This window comes from Ahaetulla prasina, chromosome 7 (genome assembly GCF_028640845.1).
Source record: "Ahaetulla prasina isolate Xishuangbanna chromosome 7, ASM2864084v1, whole genome shotgun sequence".
NCBI classification, from domain to species: Eukaryota; Metazoa; Chordata; class Lepidosauria; order Squamata; family Colubridae; genus Ahaetulla; species Ahaetulla prasina.
In genome coordinates, this window is record NC_080545.1 from 85,541,101 (window position 1) to 85,557,996 (window position 16,896).

General features: G+C 44.0%; 1 protein-coding gene across 1 annotated transcript; it reads left to right on the plus strand.

Moving 5' to 3' along the window:
• The first annotated feature begins 750 nt into the window (after positions 1-750).
• On the plus strand, positions 751-15,068 carry PEX26 (peroxisomal biogenesis factor 26). The gene is made up of 6 exons (XM_058191238.1): positions 751-1,091; positions 1,553-1,809; positions 3,276-3,422; positions 5,780-6,093; positions 11,483-11,629; positions 14,454-15,068. The coding sequence occupies exons 2-6, from the start codon at positions 1,589-1,591 to the stop codon at positions 14,555-14,557; spliced, it is 933 nt and encodes a 310-aa protein (XP_058047221.1). The 5' UTR covers positions 751-1,091; positions 1,553-1,588; the 3' UTR covers positions 14,558-15,068.
• The last annotated feature ends 1,828 nt before the right edge of the window (positions 15,069-16,896 follow it).

Sequence of the window (16,896 nt, forward strand, 5' to 3'; positions counted from 1 at the left end):
ATCTAGTTTCACTTAGGTAACATGAACTAAATTTATGCACGGGCGATACAAATAGTTTATTTTCAGAAATTTAAATTGTCACAGGGAATTTTATGAAAACCTAATGAAAATGTTTTTAAATAATGCTATGAAATTTTTTTAAAAAGTCAATTAAATTAAAAAAAGGAAAGTATCGGACAAAACCCCTATCGCCCACCATGAAGGCTGGAACGCCCACCGGTAGGCGGTAGGGACCAGGTTGACTACCACTGACCTAAACCAACTTGGCAACTTTAAAGCTTGTGGACTTCAATTCCCAGAATTCCTTATCCAGCTTTGCTGGCTGAGGAACTCTGGGAGTTGAAGTCCACAAGTCTTAAAGTTTGAACACCCTTGACCTAAGCATTAGAAAATAAGGTACCTAGGATAGTCTTGACTTTGAGATCGTTGGCTGCTAATTAGAAATTTGGGCGGGAGGGGCTGGAATGGGATTATATCAATACTGGGGCATGCAGAATTAAAAAAACAAACAAACCCAGAAAGATCATTTGAGAAACCTTTGGAGAAGGCAGACCCGCTGAAGCCTCCCTCACCCCGTATTTGCAACATGCACAAAACAAGAGCGCAAAACCTAAAGAGACAAACTAAGGTTTGCCGTTACCGTAGGAATGCCCGCCCCGCTTCCTGCTCCTCCCGTTTTAAACTACTTCCTGTATGTAAAAAAGGGGCCTTCTGGTCTTTGTAGTCCGGAATTCCTCTGCCAGCTTCCCCCCCCCCTTAACCCCAACGTCCCTTCGTGTTTCCTACAATTTGTGCACCGAAAGCACACACACACACACACACAAAAAGGCGCCTGCAGAAAATGCACTTTGTGCGTCCCGGGGAAGCGGAGACGGGCTGCTGGGATCTCTTTTGCAACCGGTGGTGAAGAAAGAAAGCGCGTTTCGGTTGTTTTTGCAAGGATTAGAGGGGAGGGAAAAAAATGATTTGGGACAAGAATCTACAAGAACCAATATAAACCATCCTAGCTACGCTTGGAGCTAGTCTTTCGCTTTGTCCAGATCGTTGTCGCTGCTCGCCCTTTTTTTCTCTTGGGTACTGAAGACTGCAAGGTGAAATCTTTTAGTAGGATACAATATTAGTTGTTGCAATCCCCTCAATCCTTCCTTCCCTTCCCTGTCCTGTCCTGTCCTGTCCTGTCCTTTCCTTACCTTACCTTACCTTCCTTTCCCTTCCCTTCCCTTCCCTTTCCCATCCTTACTCTTACTCCTACTCTGCCTTTTTGTTAGCAACTAATTAATATAGTTATTACAATTATAGTTATATAATTGATTATAGTTATCCAATTAATATAGTTATTACATACTCATACTTATATATATGCTTATATATTGCATAATTATTTCATGCTTATGCATATACTGTGTGACAAAATAAAATAAATAAAAAATAAAAGAATTGCATGGACCGGGGTAGGGTTGGGCGTGGAAGTGTATTAGGAGAACCCAATAATCATCAAATCCAATTCCAAAACTGATCGACGCCCTGTTGTGTAAAATTTTTTTCCCCCCAGGTTTCCAGCGGAGCTGCCTTTGAGGATCATGCCATAATGAAGAACGATTCACCCGTGATGATGTCTGCCATCGCTAGGGCAAGGGGCCTATTAAGAAGCAGCGAGCCCAGCTTTCTCTGTCCAGCGGCACCCCAAGCAGTTTCCTTATTAGAGGAAGCGGCTGAACTCCTGGTTTTGGACAGGGACTTTGCTGCAGCGGTAGACAGGTGCGAGAAAGGCTGCCAGAGCCTTTTGGAAAATGATGGCGATTCTGACGGGTAGGTGCCAACTGGGATGAAGAGTGAGAATTCAGAACCGGCTGGGAGTTGATTGTTCTTAACAGCAGGCGTTCTTTTAGATGATGTTGGACTACTTTACCCATCCATTTTATTAGAGGATAGAATAGATAATACAATAGAGGAGAGAGGAGGGGAGAGAAGAGAGAGGAGAGGCAATAGAATAGAATAGAATAGAATAGAATAGAATAGAATAGAATAGAATAGAATAGAATAGAATAGAATAGAATAGAATAGAATAGAGGAGAGGAGAGGAGAGGAGAGGAGAGGAGAGGAGAGGAGAGGAGAGGAGAGGAGAGGAGAAAAGAAAAGAAAAGAAAAGAAAAGAAAAGAAAAAAGAAAAGAAACAGAGTTGGAAGGGACCTTGGAGGTCACCTAGTCCAACCCCCTGCTCACGCAGGAGACCTATACTAGGGTTTCGAACCGCTAACCTTTCTGATTGACAAGCTCAGCATCTTAGCCAAACAGAACAGAACAGAACAGAATTTAAAGAATGAAGGGGTTCTCCAGAACTGGTCAGAACCTGCTGAAACCCACCTCTGATATGGGGACACTAAAAAGTGAACGGTAGAATGGTATTTAATTTTGGGGCAGGGAGTCTCCCAAGACCTGTATATAAAAGCCCGCAAAGTAATTCATAAATGTATAAAAGCAAAACAATAAATGTAACTGGAAAAAAAAAACAGTGAAACAGCAACAATATAGGTAATCTTCGACTTATGATTGTAATGGAGTCATGCCAGTCATAAAGTGGGTCACCCACATGACTGACCTGATTTTGTGACCTTTTTTGCAGCAGTGGTAAAGTGACTGTTGCAGTTGTAAAGTGAACCCATTGCTATTTATGGGGCATTTTTGTCAAAACCAAAAATACATGCTGGTGTTTGGTAAGAAGTCATCAAACAATCACATGACTACAGGATGTTGCAAACAGGTATAAATGCAGACTGGTCGCTGAGTTCCCAACTAGTCATACAATTGCAAGATGTGAAGCTGTTGGAACTTAGGTGGTAAGTACCTTTTGGGAGTCATTCTTAATTTTGAGCGGTTGCTAAGCGGCTGGTCATAAGTCAAAGACTTGTATTGTCAAGCACACTCTCAATACAGAAGTCAAGCTTTTTGTTAGCAGGTTTGCAAACTGGAAAATGCATCTTAATGATTGAGTTTTATGCCATAAAAACCCTAATGTGGTTGGTTAAACAAACTGTAGTTTCGTGGATTATGTGAATCTGGTTTATCCTTAGAATTGGAGCAGAGATTGCATTTGATTGCTTATAGCAGGGGTCTCCAACCTTGGCAACTTTAAGCCTGGCGGACTTTAACTCCCAGAACTCCCCAGCCAGGCTTAAAGTTGCCAAGGTTGGAGACCCCTGGCTTATAAGACTGTAGTTTTTCTGCTTTTTTAAATTGTACATCAACGTACACATACAGTGTTATCTGACTTCCAGATCCAGCTCTGAAGATCTGAAGTGCTCCTTATGTATTGTTGGCATCCAAGCTTTGTCAGAAATGGATCGATGGAGAGAGGTCCTCCCGTGGATTCTTCAGTACTACCCCAAACCTGAAGGTTGGCCCCCCAAAATTCTGGAGCTCTGGTGAGTCCCCTTTTTCTGCGTCTGAATGGCAAATCAAGATCCTGCTCCATCCCAAGGAGGAATATTAGGTTGTGTAACTAGCTCCCACCTAAAATAAGTTAAATATCAAGAATGTTTACAACTTAATCGTACTCTAGAATTATGGGTACTTCCAGGTATGTTGCTCCTGATTTATAGTTTAAGATACAATTCTGGCAACAATTCTGTCATGTTTTTAAATGAATATTGCTTAAATCAGGAATGAGTGGAAACTAGATTTTTCTATGCTGACAGAGACAATTTTAATCATCAAGGATGCAATTCCAATTTTTAAAAAAGCTCAAATCATTGCGGTTCTGGATGCTAACTTTCTGAGAGCAAGTACTTAAGTTGTTTTAGCAATTGAAGCAAAACTGTACCGCCTTAAATTGTCTTGCAGTGGCATGCTTGGCTAAATAAATACACTAGACTAGAGAGTTTTTGATTATTATTTTTCTGCAGTCATGTTTGTCTTTTCTCCAAGCAGGGCAGGATGGTTTATACCAGGGGTCTCCAACCTTGGCAACTTTAAGACTTGTGGACTTCAACTCCCAGAATTCCTCAGCCAGCAAAGTTGGCTGAGGAACTCTGGGAGTTGAAGTCCAAAAGTCTTAAAGTTGCCAAGGTTGGAAACCCCTGGTTTATATAAGGCTACCTCATTTTCATGGTCATAATGAGCTTATAAGGTGGGTTAAGCTGAAAAGATATGATTGGCTTATGGCCAACCAGTGCAGTCCATGATCCAGGCAAAGTGAAACCTAATCTCTCTCTCCCATGCACTCAGTCTACTATATTGCAGCGGGTACCCTCAGTGTGATTTCATGCAGGTGACAAATACTCGAAGGAAGAAAAGACAATAAGATGGAGCTCCGGAAATAAGGAGGTGGGAAATGTCAGGTCTCTATTAAGAGCAGATTTCTGGCATCCCATGGGATGGGATTCTTAGGCTCTAGCTTCTTAAGAAAAGCACAACTCTCTCACTAAGTCTTTTTTTCTGAAAATAAGACCCTGTCTTATATTTTTTGAACCCCGAAATAAGCGCTTGGCCTTGTTTTCGGGGAGGTCTTATTATTTTGGGGCACGTGGAGCAAGACGGGGACCCTCTTGCCATCTTAACTGATTTCCAGCTCTGTCTCCCTAACCCTAACCAGAGGAAATGGTGGGGACCGGCTGCGCATGCGTTTAAATATTTTCGGGGAGGGTTTATTTTTTTGGGGGGGCTTATTTTAGCGCATGCGCTTAAAAGACCAATTGGGCTTATTATCCCGGGAAGTCTTGTTTTCGGGTAGTTAAGTGAGTTGCAACCCATTCCATGACCTTTTTTATGGCCACAGTTGTTAAGCAAGTCACTGCCGTTGATGCAGTCATTCAGCAAATCTGGCTTTTCCCCATTGACTTTGCTTGTGGGAAGCTCGCTTTGGGAAAGTTACAAACGGCGATGATATCGGGACATTGCAATTGACATAAATACATGCCAGTTACCAAGGTCCCAAATTTTGATCACATGACCATGGGGGTGCTGCAACATTTGTAAGAGTAAATGTGTTTAAATATTTTCGGGGAGGGCTTGTTTTCCGGGGGGAGCTTATTTTAGTGCATCCGCTCAAAAAGCCTGACTGGGCTTATTATCAGGGGATATCTTATTTTTGGGGAAACAGGGTAGGTGAATGGCCAAACCAACTCTTTTCATGATTTTCAATATTCTGAGAATCCTTATTAAACCCTAAGAATTGCTGGAAATACAGACTGTGCTGGAAGCACATCCTTCACTTTGCTAATTTCCCCATTTCTTAATTAAAAAAAAAAAGCTAGGAGGTCTAATCAGTGCACTCTGTTGCATCCATTGGGGTCCATGGACGTTACATCTTACCGGTACTTTGTATATGGCATTTTTGAATGTCTAAAGGTAAAGGTAAAGGTTCCCCTCGCACATATGTGCTAGGCGTTCCCAACTCTAGGGGGCAGTGCTCATCTCCGTTTCAAAGCCGAAGAGCCAGCACTGTCCGAAGACGTCTCCGTGGTCATGTGGCCCGCATGATTCAATGCCAAAGGTGCACAGAACACTGTTGCCTTCCTGCCAAAGGTGGTTCCTATTTTTCTACTTGCATTTTTACCTGCTTTCGAACTGCTAGGTTGGCAGAAGCTGGGACAAGTAATGGGAGCTCACCCCATTACGCGGCGCTAGGGATTCGAACCGCTGAACTGCCAACCTTTCGATTGACAAGCTCAGCGTCTTATCCAGTAAACCACTGCATCTCTTTGAATGTCTAAGTCATGTCCAATTGAAATATGAATGTGTTAAACATGACTTAGAGTGTTATTCATACATTCTCTTTCAGCATCCTCCTCCATAGCAAAGTGGAAGAACCTCGCGTGATGTTAGATGTTGGTGGGGACTGGATAAACTGCCCATCCAATCAGAACTTGTCAAATTATGGAATGTTGGCTCAGCTTTATCTTTTCCATGTGCTCTTGCCGCTCGGACACTTTTCAGAGGCAGAGGAGCTGATCCAAGATTGCAAAGCTTTGAGCCAGGAGCAGCGAGAAGACCTGCATGAAACCCTTCAAGAGAAGAAGCATCAGTGGCTACAGAAAGAAGAAGCATCTCCAATTCCCGAGGAGCACCCAGAGATGTCATGGAAGCTGCAGTTGGGTAGGATTCTTGTAGAGGGAACTCTGAACGTCTAAACATTCCACATGGTCTTGTGAAATCATTTGCAGCATTGCCTGCAATGAGCATTGAGCTTCCGCTAAAGTAATGGTACCAGCTTGGTTAAAGCATCACCATTCAGTGATAGAATTTGGCTGCTGTGTTCTGGTAGTCCTGTTTCCTTAGGTATATACCAGTGGTGAAATCTAAATTTCTTTCCTACTGGTTCTGTGGGTGTGGCTTGGTGGGCGTGGCATGGTGTTGGGGGTCATGTGACTGGGTAGGCATGGTTATGTGACCATGTGACTGGGGGAATCAAAAGACAGAAACTCACTAACAATGTCTTGCTGGAGCAGGGTTGGACTAATCCCTTCCAGCCCTGGATTATCCTCTGAAGCTGCGTCTAGTGCCAGGTTTGTGCTCCTTCCTTCCTCTCCTTTTTCCTCCCTCCCTCCCTCCCTTCTCGTTCTTTCTTTCTTTCTCTCTCTCTCTCTCTCTCTCTCAAATGAACCCCCCACCCCCATTTTTTGCCTATACCCCCCCATTTTTTGCCTAGCAGGCTTCAGCTTTTTTACCTTTTAAAAAATGCTTTTAAAAGCAAAAAAAAAAAGCCTCTGACGATCAGGTACCTCAGCTGGGATCGTCAGAGCCTTGTTTTAATCCTTTAAAAACATTTTTTTACAACCTGTTCGGCCGAAGAGGTTGTTAAAAAAATGCTTTTAAAAGTAAACAAAAAACAAAAAACCTCTTGACGATTGTGTGACTTAGCTAGGCATGCGGGGTGGTGGTGGTGCAGGGATTTGTGCTACCGGTTCTGCAAACAACCCGCCACCATTGCTACCGGATCGGCTGATCCGGTCCAAACCAGGAGCATTTCACTCCTGGTACATACAGTAAAACACAGAATCATATTGCTGGAAAAAGGGCCTCAGCAGTCTTCTAGTCCAGCCCCCTGCTCAAGACAGGAGCCTTATACATCTGAATGATTGATTGTACAAGCAGAGAGTTCTCTTGATAAAATTGTTGAACAGGTCCAAGGTGAGAAACGACCCGTAGTCTTCTCTCTCCCTTTGCATCACATAGATTGGCTCTTCCTATTTCACAACAGCTGGATGTGCTAATTGTCGTAATAATAGATTTAATGTATATGCCAGCAACTTTCCCTTGAGGCAGATGGAAACTACAACGATTTCAATCAGAAGCAAAAACAGGTCTATACTAGATTCCATTCACCTTAGCTTAGAGGTGTACAATTGACTCGTGAAACATTGCATGTTGAATCCTTTACAATTTTAGTTAAAGGAAAAGGAAAGATCCCAGAGTGGAATCATAGAGCATCACTGTCATTAAGAGGAGCTGGTACTAGGCTAGGTGAACAGATAATCTTAACAGTGATTAATAATCTTGAAGAACACATAAAGAGCCCAGTCATTTTAAAGTGTAACATGTTATCTGAACTCCAAACAAGAATGCTGTAATTTATAATCTATAGCAGGGTTCTCCAACCTTGGCAACTTTAAGACTTGTGGACTTCAAAGCTGGCTGAGGAATTCTGGGAGTTGAAGTCGGCAAGTCTTAAAAGTTGCCAAGCTTGGAGATCCCTGATCTACAGGGCTAATATAAATAAGGGGCAATAAAGGTGTCCTATTACAGCAGATTAATTACTGTGTAATAAGGTTACCGTATATACTCGAGTATAAGCCGAGTTTTTCAGCACGTTTTTTGTGCTGAAAAGCGCCCCCTCAGCTTATACTCGAGTCTACCCTTGCAGCTGGGCCGGCAGGACGAGCCCAAATGCTGCCGGCATGCTTTGCCAGCTCGGCCGGCTCGTTTTGGGGCAGCGGCTGGCCTCCGGCGTTTTCTTCCGCCGCTTTTTGATGGCGGCGGCGGCGGTGGTCGGTGGAGGGGGCGGGGGGCGGAGGGGGCGTTCGACATTTTCGCCCCCCTCTCACTCGTCCTCCTCTTGCCCTCGGAGGGGGCGGAGGGGGCGTTTGTCACCCTCGCCCTCCTCTCCGAAAAGCCGAAATTGAGTGCGAAGCGGCAGTGGGGGTGGGTGGGTGGGGGGAGGCCGCCGTGAAGTGCCGGCAGGACGAGCCCAAATGCTGCCGGCATGCTTTGCCAGCTCGGCCTGCTCGCTTTGGGCGGCGGCTGGCCTCGGCGTTTTCTTCCGCCGCTTTTGATGGCAGCGGCGGTGGTCGGCGGAGGGGGCGGGGGGCGGAGGGGGCGTTCGACATTTTCGCCCCCCTCTCACTCGTCCTCCTCTTGCCCTCGGAGGGGGAGGCGTTGTCACCCTCGCCCTCCTCTCTGAAAAGCCGAAATTGAGTGTGAAGCGGCAGTGGGGTGGGTGGGTGGGTGGGGAGCCGGCCGTGAAGTCCCGGCAGGACGAGCCGAAATGCTGCCGGCATGCTTTGCCGGCTCGTTTTGGGGCGGCGGCTGGCCTCCGGCGTTTTCTTCCGCCGCTTTTTGATGGCAGCGGCGGCGGTGGTCGGCGGAGGGGCGGGGGCGGAGGGGCGTCGACATTTTCGCCCTCTCACTGCCTCCTCTCGCCTCGGAGGGGCGGAGGGGCGTTGTCACCCCGCCTCCTCTCCAAAAGCCGAAATTGAGTGCGGCGGCAGTGGGGTGGGTGGGTGGGTGGGTGGAGGCCGCCGTGAAGTGCCGGCAGGGCGAGCCCAAATGCTGCCGGCATGCTTTGCCAGCTCGGCCGGCTCGCTTTGGGCGGCGGCTGGCCTCCGGCGCTTCCGCCGCTTTTTGATGGCGGCGGCGGCGGTGGTCGGCGGAGGGGGCAGAGGGGGCATTCGACATTTTCGCCCCCCTCTCACTCGTCCTCCTCTCGCCCTCGGAGGGGGCGGAGGGGGCGTTTGTCACCCTCGCCCTCCTCTTACTCGTCCTCCTCTCGCCCTCGGAATGTGAAAGAAACATGGAAAACTCCAACTACAGTATAAAAAAAAAACATTTGCACTCAGTACTTTTTATTTTATTTTATTTTTTGCCAAGTTTTCCCCAGGTTTTTTTTTTCCCCCTATGGAAATTGGGGAGGTGGGGAGAAAGAGGTGAAAAAGAAAAAGCCTCTTGGAAAGCGGAGAAATACGGCAAGAACAAACGATTTCTCCCCCCGCCCCTCCCGGCGCCGTCCTTCTCTCCCGCCAGTCACATGGTTCAGTTTTTTTTCAGGCTAACTATACTTTGCGTTTCACTCCCCCGAGTGAGGAAGAAGAAGGGAGGCAAAAGAAACCGACCCTCGCGCAGATCAGCAAATTAGCTTTCCTTCTCCAAACCAATTGGAGGCGGGGGGCGACGCTGCCGAGAAGCCGCTGCTTACAGAGAGCGAAAAAGCCAGGGAGACCTTGGCATAGGTGGGCGGCTGGTGTAAGGAAGGAAAAGAAAAGGGGGAGTGAAAATAAGAGCAGTCCGAGCTCTGAACTGGGGAACGAGAAGGAAAGAAAGAGGGAGAGAGAGAGTAAGGACTGCCACTGGGGTCAGGGAGCAGAGCACCAGGAAACAGGGCGGCCAACGCGCGCATACTACACACACACAAACACAGAGCCAGCTCCTCCCTGCCGCTGTTGAATCTTACTTCACTGCACTGAGTCCTTCGGGAGAAGGGCGGTATAATAATAATAATAATAATAATAATAATAATGATGATGATGATGATGATGATGATAATGATAATAATGATAATGATAATGATAATAATAATAATAATGATGATGATGATAATAATGATAATAATGATAATAATAATAATAATAATAATAATAATGATGATGATGATGATAATGATAATGATAATAATAATAATAATGATGATAATGATAATACTAATAATAATAATAATAATAATGATGATGATGATGATGATAATGATAATGATAATAATAATAATAATAATAATAATAATAATAATATTCAGCCGTGCTTCGCTTTGATGGCAGCCTGACGTAAAATGGGGGGCAGGGGGATACATACACGGTTAGGGAAAAATAACAAAACAACGTTTTGGGCTCAATTGCAGTCTTAAATTGAGGACTACTTGCAATTTGAACCTTATTGGACACTTCATTCCTGGAGGGTTTTTAAAGAACAGACTGGACAATCCTTTGTCTGAAACAGTATAGGATCTCTTGCTTGAGGAGTGGGGACTGGACTAGAAGATCACTGTTAGTTTGGGATATGTTCAGAGCCCACACATCTGATGACATAAAAAAATTGGCAAAGTCATCTCAAGTCACTTTGGCCGTTATTCCAGGTGGGCTTACATCTGTATTGCAGCCCCTAGATGTCAGTTTAAATAAACCTTTCAAGGACCGTGTGCGAAGGATGTGGCATGAATGGATGACATCTGGTCAAGCTCGTCTGACAAAAGTTGGAAATCTGAGAAAGCCAGACATAGAACTAATAGCACAGTGGGTTCGTGATGCATGGGAAGATATTCCAGAGGACATGGTGCAACGTGCCTTCAAGAAATGTGGCATTAGTAATGCTATGGATGGCAGTGAAGACAGCGCATTGTATGAGAGTGACAGCAGTGATGATGACGACTGTGAACTCAGTGATGACGACAACGTATATGCGGATAACATCACAGAAGCTGAAGTAGCTGAAGCTCTGTTTGGACAAACAGATGATGAGGAGGAGAACTCCAGTTTTGAGGGATTTTAGCTCTCGTTAGCTTGGTTGCTGTTACTTTTAAAGATACTGTATTTTTGATACCATATTCTTTTTGGGGACCCCCTTTTGCACTTTTATTGTTTTTCGTTCAAATAAATATTCATGTTATTTTACTTGGCTCTATCTTTATTTTTTACATTGACCAGTAGCTGCCTCATTTCCCACCCTAGGCTTATACTCGAGTCAATAGTTTTTCCCAGTTTTTTGTGGTAAAATTAGGTACCTCGGCTTATATTCGGGTCGGCTTATACTCGAGTATATACGGTACCCCTTATTTCAGAATAAGAAAACTAGCTTCTTAATTTGATTAACTATGATTATTTGTGTCTAACAAACTCACCAAGAAATGTTTGACATACTTTGAAGAAATTAACTTTGTGTGCCTGTTAAAGTAGAATTATGCAGCTGTTTAAAAACAGTGAACAAGATAGATATCGATACATTCTTTTGAGATACTTTAGAAAGAATTGAGTATAGCTTACACATTTTGTTCAACTTTGAATGTCAGAAACTACTATAATACATCTGGGTTATATAAATAACACTCTAAATAGTGTTAGTCTAAATAACAGTTCATTTTTTTAAAAAGAATCTCTTATTAAAACCACAAAGAAAATATATAAAGTCATTCATCTTAAAAAAGAGAAATGAGAAAGCTCAGTTTTGGTGTTCTTGGCCTTTCTTGTTCTCCCTTGTGAATTTTCTTTCTCTTGTGCTGCAGGTTCAGTGTCTCAAAGGATGTTGACCATCTTGGTCCAGCTGAGAAGAGTGCTGGAGTCTTTGGCAAGCCATTTCATCTCCATCCCCTTCAAAAAGACACTTTTGGTGGCCCTCCTGTTGTGTCTCATTGTAGTGAGACTTGACCCAGGTAGGGGACAGAGGGAAAAAAAGCATCTAGAGCCATGATGGCGAACCTATGGTGGGCACGCAAGCCATCGCCCCAGTTCAGCTCCGCCCTGCATGCACGCAGGCCTCCAGCTGGTCAGCTGGTCTCCAGGTCTCTGCCGCACATGCATGTGGAGCGGGGCGTGCGTTGGGGGCCACGTACACATGTGCAGGGGTGGGGCTCATACACATTGCATTCTGGGGGTTCTTTGGGCACTCGATCCGGAAAAGGTTAGCCATCACTGATCTAGAGAAATAGTTTTTTGTCTGAAGACAACTAGGAATATGGGGCAGAAAGTGGAGAAAATGGGTAATTAGAAAATGAATGCTTGGCACAATGTGTGAACCCAGAGGGTTTCTGGGGCAGAAGTTTTGATCTGGATAGCCCCCACTCTAATGATGCTCAGCAAGCTATTGAAAACCATCTGATCTCCCAATGATTGATGGTGGAGCCCCTGTTGGATTTCTTATTTTTCCTATTTTTTCCTTCTTCTTTCTTGCATATATCTGTCTCCAGGCTGCTTATGAATCCCTCTCTTTTTTATGGTATTCTTATTTCTTTTAATTCTTAAGTTCTTTAGAGTGATTGGGACAGTGGTGGGATCCTGCTGGTTTAACAACCGGTTCGGTGATCATGCGCTGTGCGTGTGTGCACAGTTTAACTAATACTTACCTTCCGCATTGCTGCTGGGGCGTAACACAGCTGAGGTGTGGCAATCCGCTGTGCCGTGCAAATCAGCTGAGAAGATATAGATGAGTATAATGCAGGGGCCAGCGGGTGGGCCCAGCTGATCGTCGGAGTGAACCAGTTCGCTCCTAGCTGATTATCAGAGCTACCGGTTCGCCCGAACTGGTGGAATCCCATTCCTGGATTGGGAGTTGGGTAGCCCCTAAATTGCATAAATAAAATAAATCCTGGCTCTATCTTCTGGTCTTGGGGTACTTTGTTTGGAAGGTACTCCTGTCTTTAGACAAATGACTATACTTAACATCTTCTAATCTCAGTGTGTGAGATAGAGATCCCATAATCCGTGCGTTTCACTATATGTAAATGAAAAATGGGTTGATAAAAAGGAAAATGCTATTGTACCACCTCCTGAAACAGTAGTTCAAGGTATGTGGCTATCAGTTGTAGCTCTTGGGAGATACAGTGCATCTATCTTACAAGAGCTGAATGAAATCAAACAGGATCTTTATTACAATTACTGATTTGACCCAAATTACCAAGAAAAGCAGCTGGCAAATTAGTTAACAGTGGAAAAAATCCATTACTGTATTATGGCAAGGAGCTTTAATGAGGAGAATACTGTCTTATTTGAAGATGCCTTCTGATTAAGAATTTTATAACAATACACACAGGTACTGAGTTTGTTCAGAGATAATCAGTGTCAGAGACAAAAATTAGACACATGTAATAATTAAAATAAAATTAAAATAACCTTGCTGTATTTATAGCAAATATGTCACTTCCTTAGAATGACTTGATGCCCGATGCTAAAGTTTCCTCCTTGCCTTCTTGCATTTTTCCCCTGCTTCTTGTTAATGATTTTCCCCATATCACAGTCTTAGGAGAGCAATGTTTTTTGTTTTTTTTTATGGACAAAATTTTTTATTTTTCCATAATAATTCCCACAATTTGACCAGTGTACAATACAATCACTTATCCAACAATCGATCCTATACTCAAATTATACTCAATCAGGGCTGCTCGACAGCCACTCCCTCCCTTAATCCTTTCTACCCTTCTCATCCTTCTTCGACTTTCCCCACCGTCCTTCTCCTCGCTTTCCTACTTCCCCACCTCTTTCCCACTTCTCACTACCATCTTTTCTGACCCTCTATCTTCTCCTCCTTCTTCTCCTCCTATCCTTTCTTCTCCCTCCCTTCTTTCCTACCTGCCTACCTACTTTCTTCCTTCTTTACTCCTCTTTCCTTGCCCTTTCCCTTCGGGAGTGGTTACCGAGCAGTCCTGACTTTACACCATTCCAACTTGTCTAATTCTACCATTATTCCTGTACAATGGCAATCAAACAATTTATAAGCTTCCTCCCCCATTTCCCCTCCCCTCCCCGAGACTTCCCAGAACAGAATACAGGATATTGTAACTAACAAATATAATCTAAAATATAACATAAAACATATTCCATTTCACACCATCACACCATCACACTATCAATTCCCTTCTTTCTTAAACTAATACATAGCAATTCCTAACTTCACTCAAAAACTAATTGATATTTTTTAATCTGATACTTATTTTGAATATAATCAATCCACTTTCTCCATTCCAAAATATATTTTTCTTGTGTACAGTCTTTCAAGTAGGCAGAAATTTTTGCCATTTCTGCTAAATTTGATACTTTACTAATCCATTCTCCAATTGTAGGTAAGTCTTCTTTCTTCCAATATTGTGCAATCAATAGTCTTGCAGCAGTTAGGAGAGCAATGTTGTGGCTTTGCTTTTTCCTGGCCTCTATGAGTTCTTCTTGATTGTCTGCTTTCTGCCAGAGAAATGCATCCAATTTCAGAAGATTAAAGGTGTCTTCTCAATAGTAAGAGAGACTGGGAGCAGGACAAAGTCCATATCCTTCAGAGTGCGCATTGATTGATGAATTGATTGATTAGAAATTCAGACACTGCCTATCTGATTTGGACTGGTCAGAGATGAAGTCAAGCCTGAAAGCTGCCTTTCAAAACAATGTTAATATCACCAAAGGATCCCAATTTGGTTGGAGGTGTATTGTAGCCACAAGGAAATTAGCATATGGCATTAATTTTATTTTTCTTCTCTTCCCCCTCCCTCCTAGCATCCCCTACTTCTCTACCTTTTCTCTACAGGCTGACCCAACTTTTCCATCAAGCTCGTTTGGCTTTATTTCCTCCAAGCAGAAGTCCTCCTGTTCAAGACTAGCTTGCTCTGTTGTCATCTCTGGATATCATGAAACACTCCCAAGCCAACACTGCAGGTTTGGGGGCAATGTTGAGCATAAAGCTACAGGAGTTTCCTCCAAGACCAAGAATGTCTTCTGACAGTAGATATGGCTGAATGAAACAGAAGAGTCCATATGAAGAGGTGTCTAATGCTTTTTGTCCTCATTCCTGTTTAGAAGCATGTTCATTTTAAGTGAATGACACTTACTTCCAAGTAAACATTGAGATCAAAGTGTGGCAGACTATTTCAGGTGTTTTTTAAATCTTCACATTGGCAAGGAGACATTAAACATTTTTTTTCTATCTGGGAAAGACTGTGCCTGCCTTTCCACTCCTGGTATACATTTGTCACACAGAGTTCTTCTTTCCTCTTTTACCTGGCTGTGAGGCCCTGCAAACCAAGAAAGACACCTGTTGATTCTTCCAAAGATTTCTTTATTGTTTCACACCTGTAGACGACATCTTGCCAGACTAAAGCATTCTACTATCTACATCAAGCATATTCTTTGAGAACGATTAAAGAGGTGACGTCTCAGCTTCTTTGTCTCACACACACTAGCTGAACCAGGGGTGAAATCCAGCAGGTTCTAACCCGTTCTGGAGAACCGGTAGAAGCGGTAATTTTGAGTAGTTTGGAGAATCGGCAAATACCACCTCTGGCTGGCCCCAGAGTGGAGTGGGAATGGAGATTTTGCAATATTCTTTCCCCAGGAGGGGAGGGAATAGAAATTTTGCAGTATCCTTCCCCTGGAGTGGGGTGGGAATGGAGATTTTGCAATATCCTTCCCCTTCCACGCTTACCAAGCCACGCCCATGGAAGCGGTAGGGAAAATTTTTGGATTTCACTCCTGATCTGAACTGAACTGCCTCTTATTCCTCTGAAACAGAGGTCTCCAACCTTGGCAACTTTAAGGCTTGTGGTCTTCAACTCCCAGAATTCCTCAGCCAGGCTGAGGAATTCTGGGGAGTTGAAGCCCACAAGTCATAAAGTTGGTAAGGCTGGAGACCCCTGCGCCTGGAATACATGTACATATCCCTCTCCCATGGCGATCCAGTCCACAACACTGCATCACACTGACTGCCTCCAGATGGGATGGGCAACCAATCCCATTGCCCTCATTCATCAGGTTATATCTGGAGAGCAAACAGTAGATACACAGTCCATTTAAAATTTATGAGTGTTTTTACCCAAAGAAGAGGAAGTGATTCCAGAGAAAGCAGAGAAGCCATATCGAGTTAAGTCAGGATTCTGCAAATTTGGCTCCTTTAAGACTTGTGGACTTCAACTCCCAGAGTTCTTCAGCCAGCAATGCTGGCTGAGGAACTCTGGGAGTTGAAGTCCACAAGTCTTAAAGGAGCCAAGTTTGCAGACCCCTGTGTTAAGTGGTTGCCTCTTTAACTTTCATGACTCAGCTGCCAGGGCAGTAAGCAAGATATGAGATAATTAATCACCTTCCCCATTCTTCCTTTCATCCCTTTATCCCGCAGAGGCCCTGGGCCTTTTTTGTGGGGAGTAGACATTGCTTTTCGTGATTTGGTAGTGAAAATCAGAATCACCTTATCAGGGAGATGGGTAGCATATAAATGTAACAATTTTTGTTTTAAGTCCTTGCTAATGAGTGATAGCAGATTCTTGTGATCTTCTGTGCAGGTCTTTATTTAAGGAAGAGCCGTAATGCTTTTAGCAACTTCTGCTCATTATTTTGTAAGAGTTAGGATGGGTAAACAATCATTTTCAGGGGTGGGAGAAATTTGCAAATGGTGGTTACCTGCAGGGGTGAAATCTAAAAAATTTCCCTACCGGTTCCATGGGTGTGGCTTAATTGGTAGGTGTGGTTTGGTGGTCAGGTGACCCAGTGGGTGTGGCTTGGTGGTCAGGTGACTGAATGGGCATGGCCGATAATAATAAATAATAAAAATAATAAACAAAGTATACAAAACTTGGGAGCGCACCGGTCTACCTTCTTTAAAAATAGAGGCACCGGTCTACTGATTGTCTTTTTTTTGGGAGCGCATCAGTCTACCTCCTTTAAAAATAGAGGCACCGGTCTACTAGCCGCCTACAGCGCTGATCAGCTGTAGTGCGGCCCTTTGAAGCGCTGCGGCAGTCATTTAAGGCCGTTTGCAGCTATATCACCACCAAGAGCTTCAGGGACAGAGAAGAGGAACAGCGAGGTGGGGGGCAGGGATTTTTGCTACTGGTTCTCCGAACTACCCGCCCCCATCGCTACCGGATCATGTGATCCAGTCCGAACCGGGAGCATTTTACCCCTGGTTACATGTTGTTTAAACCAGTTGCTGTTCCTGTTTAATGTCTAT